At 45.5% G+C, this 14,054-nt stretch overlaps 1 protein-coding gene across 1 annotated transcript; it reads left to right on the top strand.

Annotated features, from left to right (window-relative positions):
• The first annotated feature begins 6,868 nt into the window (after nucleotides 1–6,868).
• LOC139372906 (WAS/WASL-interacting protein family member 1-like) lies at nucleotides 6,869–10,925 on the top strand. Its single transcript, XM_071112761.1, has 5 exons — nucleotides 6,869–6,941; nucleotides 9,058–9,840; nucleotides 10,132–10,332; nucleotides 10,533–10,646; nucleotides 10,873–10,925. The coding sequence occupies exons 1-5, from the start codon at nucleotides 6,905–6,907 to the stop codon at nucleotides 10,923–10,925; spliced, it is 1,188 nt and encodes a 395-aa protein (XP_070968862.1). The 5' UTR covers nucleotides 6,869–6,904.
• Nucleotides 10,926–14,054: the final 3,129 nt, after the last annotated feature.

The following is a 14,054-nucleotide window of genomic DNA, read 5'->3' as shown; positions in this document are numbered from 1 at the left end:
CGTTCAGTGTGACAGGGTTGAGGCCTGCTGGTTCAGTACCACTACGTCTTGGCTCGTTCAGTGTGACAGGGTTGAGGCCTGCTGGTTCAGTGTGACAGGGTCGAGGCCTGCTGGTTCAGTGTGACAGGGTTGAGGCCTGCTGGTTCAGTACCACTATGTGCAGTTGTAGGCTCCGACAAAGTTCTGTCCGTGTCAGATGTTTTGGGCCTTTATCATGTAGTGTGGCTTGTGTTAAGAGACGGTCCCGGTGATTGATAAAGGTTAAATAATTATATTATATACGTTTTTTTGACCTAGATGCATACTTTCAGTTTTTCCGAAGTTATTTAATTCACTCATAAGCATAGAGTGAGGCTAGCACTGCTGGTGCTGATACAGGTGCAGATCAAACCCACCGCTGTGGTTAATGTAGCCCAGGTCTGCTGGTGCTGATACAGGTGCAGATCAAACCCACCGCTGTGGTTAATGTAGCCCAGGTCTGCTGGTGCTGATACAGGTGCAGATCAAACCCACCGCTGTGGTTAATGTAGCCCAGGTCTGCTGGTGCTGATACAGGTGCAGATCAAACCCACCGCTGTGGTTAATGTAGCCCAGGTCTGCTGATGTCGCCTCTCAAGCCAATCGCAGAATATGACGACAGAAGCAAATCTGACAATCTGGCCAGGTTGACATTAAGATTTTAATTCGTTAACATCACACAGTGTGACGTGATAATTGTAAAAGACTGAATCCAACGTAAAGTCTGCAGAAGTCTTGTTGTTGAACACTTCTCCATATAGCCATGTTGTCAGTTTCAAAATCGTCATTGAAACTAATATGGGTAATTTTCAGTTCATGAAATACTTTTCAGACTCCTCATATCCTTCCTTTATTGACTGAACATTGTGCTAGATGGCATCTTCCCCCAACCCTGAAACAACAATGTCAAACTGATCCAGCTGAGGGTCAAGTGTCTCTGGGTAGGACAGTTTCAGCATCCCAACCATCACTGGAATGGAACACTGGAATGGAACACTGGAATGGAACACTGGAATGGAACACTGGAATGGATCACTGGAATGGAACACTGGAATGGAACACTGGAATGGAACACTGGAATGGAACACTGGAATGCAGTGGTTTAGAGGACAGGTGTTGGTATCATGTTGTTATCTCAAGGACAGGGTCAGCTGTTCTAACTACCGCAGTGTCCCGCTGGCTTACAGAGAGCTGGAGAGGAGAGATGGGCCTCCACTGCTGCTCTCTGTTCCTATCAGAGGGTGTTGAAGTCATCAAGAGGTGAGCTGAGAGATACTTTAGTAGAGAGAGGGGGATGTAGAGAGATTTTATGAGATAGAAGGGTGCTGCTTTAGAGAGATGGAGAGAGTGGGGATGTAGAGACAGGATGGCTGTGGGTTGGGTCTCTTTCGTGTCAGGTCTTCCTGTTGACCACATTGACAGGAAGATAGAGGCCTCTGCAGCTGAAACTGTCACCTCTCTCTCTCTCGTTGACTGGTAACTAATGCAAATCACATGTATATGGACTGGGCTAGTCTATTACGAATGCCAATCACATGTATATGGACTGGGCTAATCTATAACGAATGTAAATCACATATGGACTGGGCTAGTCTATAACTAATGTAAATCACATATGGACTGGGCTAATCTATTGACACAGTCAATTGAAGTTAATTCATTAGGCCCTCATCTATGGATTTCACATGACTGAGCAGGGGTGCAGCCATGGGTGGGCCTTGGAGGGCATAGGCCCCTCCACTGGGGAGCCAGGCCCAGCCAATCAGAATGAGTTTCCCCCAAAAATGTAGTTTTATTACAGACAGAAATATTCCTCAGACCCGAAAACAGCACCATTTTTAAAGTGGCATTTTATTGTCCCCCAGCACAAGGTGCACCTGTGTAATGATCATGCTGTTTAATCAGCTTCTTGATATGCCACACCTTTCAGGTGGATGGATTATCTTCGTAAAGGATAAATGCTCACTAACACGGCATGTAAACACATTTGCACACAAAAATTGAGAGAAAAAGTAGAGATTTTTTTTTGTGCAAATAGACCATTTCTGGGATTTTTTTATTTCACCTCATGAAACATGGGACCAACACTTTACATGTTGCGTTTATATTTATAAAATATATATATATTTTTTTATAGCAACACAAGACACCTGTCTGATTTACACCTGTTTGAGTGGACTAATCCATTGACTGTCTGGGTGGACTAGTCCATTGTCTCTGTGGGTGGACTAGTCCATTGTCTCTGTGGGTGGACTAGTCCATTGCCTGTCTGGGTGGACTAGTCCATTGCCTGTCTGGGTGGACTAGTCCATTGTCTGTCTGGGTGGACTAGTCCATTGTCTGTCTGGGTGGACTAGTCCATTGTCTGTCTGGGTGGACTAGTTCATTGTCTGTCTGAGTGGACTAGTCCATTGCGGAGGGGATGGCACACCACTATCATCAGTAGTACATTTCGCCTATCGTTAATTCCCATCATTTTTAATCTGCAATGTTTGTTTGGTTACGGTAATGCATTCAATATATTATTACTGCTGTCTTGTCATTGTAGAAGTGGACACATTGTTTGTAGAGTGTTCAACCTAGGCTGCACTTGTGAGGAAAAAAACGTTTTGGTTTATTTCATTCCATTTACGAGTTGTCAATTTATTCATTGTCTTTTGTTTGGAGTGCTCCTGTCAATCTTGAGTAAGGACGCGCACCTAGCCTGTTTGAAAAATATTCCCAGCTCTCTTTCGATAACCACTCAGCATAAAAGGGGGAAAAATGTCATGCTCTGATCCGGTGGAAAAGTCATAAAATAGGCCTACCTGATTATTTCTTATCCCTTGCGCAAAATAGCCTACAGCTCTGTCTGTCTGTCTGGAGCTCACTGGTGCGGAAACTCTGACAGCCCAGAATATTTTATACAATGTTGCAAGTTTGCTAGCACAAGCTTTGGGCTGGACCAAGTTGATAGTTGTACAATGTTTCTTACAGACAGTCCATGCATAGCCAATGTGATTTCTAGAATATCTGTTTTCATCAGGATATGTTCTACATGCAGGCTGTAGTGTATTTGTTGCATTTATGTAGGCTGTTTTTACATATTACCAATGGCAATAGAAGTTATATTTAAAATGGTATCATTTTAATTTAGATATCATTTTGATTAACCACTACATTTATTTTGAGATATGAAGACTTTATTATAAATTGAATGAAACTGTTCCACGAAAAATGTGCAGATGAAAATCATAACAGATCAGTAGAAATGGTAAGATACCCTGGCACTCAAAATGGAAAAGGTTAAAGGTCGCTGGTGTAGCCTCTTACCGGTAACTTCAGGAGAGTAACGGCAGAATCTGAGAAGGCCAGCAACAGCGGGAAGAGGAGGATCAGGAACAGTTTTTTTCTTCTTCTGGTTAGGCTATATTGATCTCTAACTCCCTCTTGAGTCATTTGTGTGACTTCATTTTTAATCACTGTGCTTAAAGCATCAGACAAGCTCTGTGGCCTACATATAGTTGATTTTTATTCAAACATAGGGTGTATCTACAGTTGAAGTCGGAAGTTTACATACACCTTAGCCAAATACACTTAAACTCAGTTTTTCACAATTCCTGACATTTAATCCAAGTAAATTCCCTGTCCTAGGTAAGTTAGGATCATCACTTTATTTTAAGAATGTGAAATGTCAGAATAATAGTAGAGTGATTTATTCCAGCTTTTATTTCTTTCATCACATTCCCAATGGGTCAGGAGTGTACATACACTCAATTAGTATTTGGTAGCATTGCCTTTAAATTGTTTAACTTGGGTCAAGTGTTTTGGGTAGCCTTCCACAAGCTTCCCACAAGAAGTTGGGTGAATTTTGGCCCATTCCTCCTGACAGAGCTGGTGTAACTGAGTCAGGTTTGTAGGCCTCCTTGCTCACACACGCTTCTTCAGTTCTGCCCACAAATTTTCTATGGGATTGAGGTCAGGGCTTTGTGATGGCCACTCCAATACCTTGACTTTGTTGTCCTTAAGCCATTTTTCCACAAATTTGGAAGTATGCTTGGGGTCATTGTCCATTTGGAAGACCCATTTGCGACCAAGCTTTAACTTCCTGACTGATGTCTTGAGATTTTGCTTCAATATATTCACATTTTTTTTTTTCCTCATGATGCCATCTATTTTGTGAAGTGCACCTGGCCCTACTTCAGCAAAGCACCCCCACAACATGATGCTGCCACCGCCGTGCTTCATGGTTGGGATGGAGTTCCTCGGCTTGCAAGCCTCCCCCTTTTTCCTCCAAACATAACGATGGTCATTATGGCCAAACAGTTCTATTTTTGATTCATCAGACCAGAGGACATTTCTCCAAAAAGTACGATATTTGTCCCCATGTGCAGTTGGCTTTTTTATGGTGGTTTTGGAGCAGTGTCTTCTTCCTTGCTGAGCGGCCTTTCAGGTTATGTCGATATAGGATTTGTTTTACTGTGGAAATAGATACTTTTGTACCTGTTTCCTCCAGCATCTTCACAAGGTCCTTTGCTGTTGTTCTGGGATTGATTTGCACTTTTTGCAACAAAGTGTGTTCATCTCTAGGAGACAGAATGCATCTCCTTCCTGAGCGGTATGACGGCTGCATGGTCCCATGGTGTTAATACTTGCATACTATTGTTTGTACAGATGAACGTGGTACCTTCAGGTGTTTGGAAATTGCTCCCAAGGATAAACCAGACTTGTGGAGGTCTACAATTTTTTTTCCCCGAGGTCTTGGCTGATTTCTTTTGATTTTCCCATGTCGTCAAGCAAAGAGGCACTGAGTTTGAAGGTAGGCCTTGACATACATCCACAGGTACACCTGCAATTGACTCAAATTATGTCAATTAGCCTATCAGAAGCTTCTAAAGCCATTACATAATGTTCTGGAATTTTCCAAGCTGTTTAAAGGCACAGTCAACTTAGTGTATGTAAACTTCTGACCCACTGGAATTGTGATACAGTGAATTATAAGTGAAATAATCTGTCTGTAAACAATTGTTGAAAAAATTACTTGTGCCATGCACAAAGTAGATGTCCTAACCGACTTGGCAAAACTATAGTTTGTTCACAAGAAATTTGTGAAGTGGTTGAAAAACAAGTTTTAATGACTCCAGCCTAAGTGTATGTAAACTTCTGACTTCTACTGTATGTATGGAAAAATACACGTTTAAAAATGTTGACCAATCAAAAGAAAAGACGACTTTCAGTCGACCAAGATTTTGTTTAGCCGGGGACATCCCTAGATTGGATGATGGTTGTCATCTGTCTGCTGTACCAGGAAGTATTTCTGGATCAATGTGATTGTTTCCCTTGTGGTTTTATAGCTCATGTACTTTGCAAGTTATTTCAATACATCCTGTTATTTCTGTGCAAAGACAATATTATGTGTCTGCAGTCACACAGCTTGCTCTAAGGACTGTGGTGAAAGCCCACTGGGTAAAAACTGGTTGAATCAACATTGTTTCCATGTCATTAATATATATTGTGATGACATTGAATCAAAGTGGAAAACTGTTTAGATTTGTAAGAAGTCATCAACCTCTCAGGGAATTTCATATTATTTTCACCAAACTTTTAACCTTAATCCAATGACATGGTGACATTTCACGTTGAATTCATGTTAGTTGACAACTCAACCAGATGTTGAACTGACGTCTGTGCCCAGTTGGAGAGGTGTGTGTGTGTGTGTGTGTGTGTGTGTGTGTGTGTGTGTGTGTGTGTGTGTGTGTGTGTGTGTGTGTGTGTGTGTGTGTGTGTGTGTGTGTGTGTGTGTGTGTGTGTGTGTGTGTGTGTGTGTGTGTGTGTGTGTGTGTTCCCATGTCTCTGAAGGTTTGTTGTGGTCCAGCCTGGTTATGTGTATAGCATCTGTAAGCCTCCTGTTTGTGTGGATATTTAGGAAGTATTGAATGGATTGTGTGTATTCTCTCCATCAGGGGTGAAGCTGTAGAAGAATAACTGAAGAGAGAGAGAGAAGATGCCTCCTCCCCCGCCACCCCCTGCCCCTCCCCCACCCCCAACCTTCGCTGTGGTAAGCACGCCAAAGACGTCCTAGTTATATTGAAACTACTGATATGAGTTAACATGACGATGGAAAATTAATTCAATTTAGATGTAATCTTAGACGAAGACAGCATCACCTTCTGTCAGATAACCTCTCATCCCCTTCTGTCAGATAACCTCTCACCCCCTTCTGTCAGATAACCTCTCACCCCCTTCTGTCAGATAACCTCTCATCACCTTCTGTCATGAGTGATTGCAGGGAAATTTCTTAGGTCAGTGCAGTTTTGACCTTGTTCAATAGCGCCACCTTGTGGTAGTGGAAGGAAGCGTTTCCAGCATGGCAATGTGATTGTGCAAGTTGTCGTCCTAGGTAATACTATATAATTTCCTATATGACTTAACTGGCTTCTTTGTTTGTGTTTTATGTTGTCAACATTCGCAGGCAAATACACAGAAGCCATCACTCAGCAAGAACGAAGCACAAGGAAGAAATGCCTTACTGTCTGATATCGGAAAAGGTGCTCGCCTGAAGAAGGCCGTGACCAATGACAGGAGTCAACCCGTCATTGACAGTGAGTAAAGGGTTCTCTGATGCTGTGTATTCTCAAGGCTTTACTCAGAATGTACTCCTCCTCAGTCTAACCATTAGGACATATGGAAGCTACTTGAAACCTACAAAAGGCCTTCTGCAGATAATTAGATTTCAAAGGCTATGGCCTTGTGCCGGAGAAAAAGAGATTGAATACCTTTCTTCACAGAACCCAAAGGTGGAGGAGGAGGAGGAGGAGGAGGAGGAGGTGGCGGAGGCGGAGGAGGAGGAGGAGGAGGTGGCGGCGGAGGAGGAGGACCAGTACTAGGAGGTCTCTTTGCAGGAGGCATGCCCAAGCTTCGGTCCTCAGGAGGGAACAGTAACGGTAATGATCCATGTTTATAATAAGAGGTTACAATGTACTGCAGCAGCCTCTAGAGATTACAATGTACTGCAGCAGCCTCTAGAGGTTACAATGTACTGCATCAGCCTCTATAGGTTACAATGTACTGCAGCAGCCTCTAGAGGTTACAATGTACTGCAGCAGCCTCTAGAGGCTACAATGTACTGCAGCAGCCTCTAGAGGCTACAATGTACTGCAGCAGCCTCTAGAGGATACAATGTACTGCATCAGCCTCTAGAGGTTACAATGTACTGCATCAGCCTCTAGAGGTTACAATGTACTGCAGCAGCCTCTAGAGGCTACAATGTACTGCAGCAGCCTCTAGAGGCTACAATGTACTGCAGCAGCCTCTAGAGGATACAATGTACTGCAGCAGCCTCTAGAGGCTACAATGTACTGCAGCAGCCTCTATAGGTTACAATGTACTGCAGCAGCCTCTAGAGGTTACAATGTACTGCAGCAGCCTCTAGAGGTTACAATGTACTGCAGCATCCTCTAGAGGATACAATGTACTGCAGCAGCCTCTAGAGGCTACAATGTACTGCAGCAGCCTCTAGAGGCTACAATGTACTGCAGCAGCCTCTAGAGGTTACAATGTACTGCAGCATCCTCTAGAGGATACAATGTACTGCAGCATCCTCTAGAGGATACAATGCACTACAGCAGCCTCTAGAGGTTGTATTAATATGGTTTGTAAGCGGTGTTTGAGATAAGCCATGATAACTATCTTGAACAAGTGTAATGTGTTGCTATATGTAAACTGTACTGCGCCACCTTGTTCTACACGAAGGGAGGTCCTCAAGACAAGTCAATTACAGGTCTGTCAGAGTTGACCAAAGTGCCAAGGTTTATTACATAACAAAACAATAATACAATGCATGACCCCAGAGACACACTGGCTCGGAGGGGGTCGGCAGGGGTGTGCCCCCCCCCCCCCCCCCCCCCCCCAAAAAAAGTAACTCAGTCCAACTTTAAACGTACTCTTGAAAGTTGTAATCGTGGGAATGCACAAGGCACAATTTCAAAATGAGGTAGTGCATCATCAGTTGCTCTCGTCATCTTAGTGTTGCAGACCTTAGGGAGGGAAGTTCCCCAGTGCTGGACGAGTGAAGGAGTTTGGGAACCCCTGGTATAGAAGACATACATTATGGATAGATAGCAGCAGGGCAAGAAGTAATGCCTTGCATGTAAACACTTTACATTAAGTATATTCACACTCTTTGGTAAGATAACACTGGTGACTAAACATTCTTTGTAAGATAACACTGGTGACCAAACACTCTTTGTAAGATAACACTGGTGACCAAACACTCTTTGTAAGATAACACTGGTGACTAAACACTCTTTGTAAGATAACACTGGTGACCAAACACTCTTTGTAAGATAACACTGGTGACCAAACACTCTTTGTAAGATAACACTGGTGACTAAACACTCTTTGTAAGATAACACTGGTGACCAAACACTCTTTGTAAGATAACACTGGTGACCAAACACTCTTTGTAAGATAACACTGGTGTCTAAACACTCTCTTTTTAAGATGATGACACACTGGTGATATTAGTATGCGAAAACACGCATGTAAATTCATACGACTTGCCTTTGCTCTCTAACCCAATAGTTCCCTTCTAAAACCAGCCTGCCCCGGAGGACTCTGCAGAAAGGGCGACGGAACATATAAACAAACATATAACGAAGAATATTAAACTAGTCCGCTTGCTAGCGGCAATCCCAAATCTTTTGTCCGAATAGCAGCTCATTTGCGGACGAGACAAACCAAAAAAACAACCTAATAAGGGACACAAAATAAACAAAAGTTGCTGACCAAACGTTTGACAACTTGCCACAAGCACAGCCCACGTGCGTCGTCCATGGCAGAAACACTGGCTCGCTAATCGAGAGTTGCGGCTCGCTAACTTATACCCCAATTCTCCCCTGGTCTCACAGTCACACCAGCCTCTAGGTGACATGGGCTACATATATTTCTGTAATGCATAGAGGGCACTAGTTGGTTGGTTGTTTTTTAACCATAGCCCCATGTAAGACAAAATGATGTTAGATAAAGTGTGTGATGTTTGAAACCCTTATGCTTCCACAGGAGGCCCTAGGCCCCCCATGGTACCTCCAGGAGGCCGTTCCTCAGGCCCCAGACCGTTTGGTGGTGGGGGCCCCTCCGCTGGCCCTCCACGGTTCTCAGGGGCCCCAGCCTTTCCCCGGAGCAGCGCCCCCGACCTCCCCAGGGGACGGGCAGGCCCCCCGCGACCAGAGACCCCTGGCGGACCCCCTCCCCCAATCCCCAACACCCCACGGCCCAACCAGAACTTCCAGAGCCGAGGGACCCCACCTGTTCCAGGAGGAGCCCGGATCCCCAGCTCAGCCCCAGCACCTCCACCCCCCAACCTTGCAGGCAGACACCAAGGCTTGCCCCCTCCCCCTGGCCCTATAGGGGCCCCGTCTGGGCCAAAACCCTCCTTTGGGGCCCCTCCGGTTCCCAGTAGTGGACGTCCCCCTCTACCCCCAGCCCCCCACCCTGGCAGACCCTCAGAGGACCCCTGGCCCCCACCCCCACCCCTGGGGGGCCACCGGTCCTCCATATCCAAAGATGGACCACCGCCACCATCTTTCAACTCCAAGCCCCCCAGCTCGTCTTCCTCTCGGCCCTCCATCGGCGGTGGTGGAGCTCCCCCTCTCCCTCCTGGCAGACCGGGCCCTCCACTGTTGCCCCCAACGCCTGCGGGAGGAGACGAACACACCCCCAGACTACCACAGAGGAACATTTCACTCAACTCGCCGGCGCCGCCACCTGGCCGGTCAGGACCACTGCCACCCCCTCCCAGTGAGAGGCCGCCCCCTCTGGGTAAAAACCCCCCAGGACGGACGGGTAAGGATGCTGCTTCCTTCAGCCTCCCTTCAGGTCATATAATGATGACCACTGTCTCTTTTTGGGTTAGCTTAGCAACTAGAAACATAGTTAACCTTTCTGTGGTCAGTTTGGTCAGACATCAGTACACCGTGTATGTGTTTTGAGACTGGATGGAATGTAGTTTGTAGCTATGATGTGACCTATAGCAATGATATGATGTGACCTATAGGGATGATATGATGTGACCTATAGCGATGCTATTATATAAAACTAGTGTTGTATTGAACTCTGTGGTGTAACCTCCCCCAGGCCCGCTCCCTCCCCCTCCCTCCTCAGGTCCACGTGGAGGCAGTATAAGGTCATCTCCTGTCCCCCCACCTCCTAACCGCCCGGGAGCAGAGCCCCCCCGTGGGGGACAACGGCCCCCGCTCCCACCAGACCGACCGGGAATAGGAGGCCCTCCTCCCCCCATGGGCAACGGCTTCCAGAACTCCCATCACCAACACATTGGTGAGTGTAAACAGAAGGAATTCATATGATGAGTAATCCTGCTTGAGACCTTACTCCCTGATGTGCCCTTAGCTCCCATTGCTAATTACTTGGCTTCAGCTCAGTGGGCTAACAGTTTTGTGGTGCAGAGAAGACCCGGGTTTGAACCCATATAGGTCTTTAATTGACCTAGCTGAGAGTTGTGTTTCTCTCTCTGTCAGATGAGTGGGAGGCCCGGTTCCAGTTCCACCCTGTCTCAGACCTCCCTGTCCCAGAGCCTTACGTGTCCTGTCAGAAGACATACCCCAGCAAGTTGTCCAAGACTGACGGCAGAGGTAGGAACCAAGGGCTTTCCTCCCAGACCTGGGTCAAATGCACGTCAAATACTTTGAAATTCTTGCGCTGTGCTTTAAAAAATAGCAACGCTAAATCAAGTGTCTTCTATATGTATTGATTTGTCCCAAATCTGTTTCCTCCTGAAAGTTTCCAGCCTTCAGAGTATCTTCCTGTCCTTGACAGCCTGCTTGACATGTCCAACTTATTTTCCTCTTTCCTGTCCAGGTTCAGATAAAAAGTCCAGGGGTGCCCCCCCACTACCCCCTATCCCCAGGTGAAGCGGTTGTTTTTGGGATGTCTCCCCTCCCTTCCCTCCCCTCCCCTCCCTCCCTTCCCCTCCCCTCCCTCCCTTCCCCTCCCCTCCCTTCCTTCCCTTCCCCTCCCTTCCTTCCCTTCCCCTCCCCTCCCTTCCTTCCCTTCCCCTCCCCTCCCTTCCTTCCCTTCCCCTCCCCTCCCTTCCTTCCCTTCCCCTCCCCTCCCTTCCTTCCTTCCCCTCCCCTCCCTTCCTTCCTTCCCCTCCCCTCCCTTCCCCTTCCCTCCCTTCTCCTTCCCTCCCTTCCCCTCCCCTCCCTTCCCCTCCCCTCCCCCTCCCTTCCCCTCCCCTCCCCCTCCCTTCCCCTCCCCTCCCCTCCCTTCCCCTCCCTTCCCCTCCCCTCCCTTCCTCTCCCTTTCCCTTCCTCTCCCACCCTTCCCCTCCCTTCCCCTCCCCTCCGCTCCCCTCCGCTCCCCTCCCTTCCCCTCCCCTCCCTTCCCCTCCCCTCCCCTCCCCTCCCTCCGCGTACATGGATGTAAGTATGTCACTTCCACTGACTCTGTCCATGAGGCTTATATAGCACCTCCATGGAAGGACCATATTTGCAGTGGGACTCACGCAACCATGTGTTTCTGCCTGGAGTTGACAGAATATTCTCATTTAACGAACAGCACTCCAAACCAACCAAAGTCGCAACAGAGGCTCGTTTTATAGGCTATGCATTTGGTTTTGCTCCACTATGTAGTGTTGAAACTGTATACTTTTGTTTTCATTTTTCACTGTGCCTTTTTTTTTTTCAATTCCCGGATTGTTATGAAGGATCTTTATGAGATTTAAGGGAAACAGTCGGATGCTGTGCCTGTCTTCGCCAAAGAGCAACCGAACTATAGCATATCAGTTACATTATTCTAACCATCGAAGGGTACTTCTCCATACAGTTCATGTGCAGTTCACGGCCATGTCTTGACCTTTGTTTCTACACGGTAGAGACAAAATGGACGCTTGTGTGTTACAGTATGCGTTGATTGAACTTTAGGTGAAAATTGAATGTTTTTCTTTATGCCTTGAAAGAAAAAAAGAACGTCACTCATGACAGTTGTTAGTTTAATTTTGTATGATTTGAGTTGTTGGGAAGGATTATTTTGTTTTTATTTTCTAAAGTTCTATTTGACTATTTTTCTTCTACACAGTTACAGTATTATCTTCTGCTTCTGTACTACAGCTCTGGGACGTCTCCGCTACTTGATATTAACATCAAGCTTGTCTCAGAACCACGTGCAGAGAGACAATCTAATATTTGACCTATGAAAGTAAATCATTAACATGTACTAAAATGTTACATACATGATCCTGAAGTTATGATATGAATGAGCTTTGCTCCTAGAATTTGCAAGTGTTTAATGTATGCAAGGAGGATGTGAATATGGATCAAAATATGCTGGTTGTAGGCTGATGTGTGAGAGAAAAGTGCTATGTTTGGCCTCATTGTTTTCTCTGTTCTGTAAAGACGATAATATGCATTTCTGAATAGAGAATGGGGGTGAATGGCAGGAGCACGTGTGTTTGACCAAAGACAATCGGCTGCACTAGGACGTAGTCTCTTCCCACAGAGGCGGTGTCTCAGATACAACTTGCATTGGAGACTACCTAGGACCAAACGGACAGAAACATCCAGCAGAAATGGAACGTTTCAAAAAGAGGACCATTAAAGTTGTGTGTTAGTTCCTCCTCAGGTGACAGACATAATGAATGACGGTCCTCATGGGGACATTTTTCTTTCAGTCTTCTTTCAGAATGTATTCTGTCTCTTGTTCCCTAGTTATCTCTGTTAACCCAGAAGTCAAACATAGCGTAGTTGGGTCAGCTACACGCAGAAACTGCACACGGGAGATTAGTTCCCTAGTTATCTCTGTTAACCCAGAAGTCAAATATAGGGTAGTTGGGTCAGCTACACGCAGAAACTGCCCACGGGAGATTAGTTCCCTAGTTATCTCTGTTAACCCAGAAGTCAAACACAGCGTAGTTGGGTCAGCTACACGCAGAAACTGCCCACGGGAGATTAGTTCCCTAGTTATCTCTGTTAACCCAGAAGTCAAACACAGCGTAGTTGGGTCAGCTACACGCAGAAACTGCCCACGGGAGATTAGTTCCCTAGTTATCTCTGTTAACCCAGAAGTCAAACACAGCGTAGTTGGGTCAGCTACACGCAGAAACTGCTCACGGGAGATTAGTTCCCTAGTTATCTCTGTTAACCCAGAAGTCAAATACAGCGTAGTTGGGTCAGTTACACGCAGAAACTGCCCACGGGAGATTAGTTCCCTATGAAATTTACAATGGTACTGCAGAGTGCTTTATGCACTTTGGCTTCAAGGGAACTTATATATGATTATTCTTTTTGATGCATTCAACTGCTTTTGTTTCTGCCTTTTTGAGTGTATTTTCTTCCTGATGCTTTTCAATGTAGAACAAAGCAAACTATTTCCAAATGGATTTTCTAAATAAAGCAAATAAAGTTGGAGTTGAGACTTCTTGTGTTCTCGTACAATATAAAAGGAAGTTAGTTGCTTCACTAACACTCTCAAACTACACTATTTTAGAATCGAATCCATTTTTTTTAGGGGGATATGCAGCGAGTGGAGTATTCTAGGTTTGTATCTATTTTAAAGGTGTCTAGTCTTAGCTAATTCGTTGATTTATTGACCTAAATGTATTGATTTATTGACAGGTCTTAACTCACATTATACAGACCTCTTGAGAGACCCTTACCAACGTCAGAGTGCGGTCGCTTTCCCACCCAATCAAAGCCGAGTATAGCTCCTCGAAACAACACACTTTGGCGACAATTGGATGCCTGGTTTGTCACTCATAATTTAGGGCGTTGATGAACAATGGCACGAAAGGCCACAAATGAGAATTGTTAGTGCTATCCGAGATCCTTGGGACATAACCTTTACTCTAACCTTAACCCTTACCATTTTACATGTCAACTTCAATTGGGGCAACGTCAATGTCGTGACGTGCCAAGGATCCCGCATAGCTTTACGCCAAATGATAATAACAAGGCGTTTGTACTACCGTTAGCTAGCTGTCAACAGCAGTAGATAGGAAGAGTTAGACTAACGTTTATATAGCTACATTTCTATATATAAAAAAA

The sequence above is a fragment of the Oncorhynchus clarkii genome, chromosome 18, assembly GCF_045791955.1.
Source record: "Oncorhynchus clarkii lewisi isolate Uvic-CL-2024 chromosome 18, UVic_Ocla_1.0, whole genome shotgun sequence".
Taxonomy (NCBI): domain Eukaryota; kingdom Metazoa; phylum Chordata; class Actinopteri; order Salmoniformes; family Salmonidae; genus Oncorhynchus; species Oncorhynchus clarkii.
Note: the sequence above shows the minus strand (reverse complement) of the source record. Positions and strands in the feature narration are given on the sequence as shown.

Coding starts and splice junctions, on each gene's coding strand:
- LOC139372906 (XM_071112761.1), top strand. CDS start 6,905: ATGCCCAAGCTTCGGTCCTCAGGAGGGAACAGTAACG. Junction 9,841..10,131: donor AAACCCCCCAGGACGGACGG/GTAAGGATGCTG, acceptor AACCTCCCCCAG/GCCCGCTCCCTCCCCCTCCC. Junction 10,333..10,532: donor CTCCCATCACCAACACATTG/GTGAGTGTAAAC, acceptor TCTCTCTGTCAG/ATGAGTGGGAGGCCCGGTTC.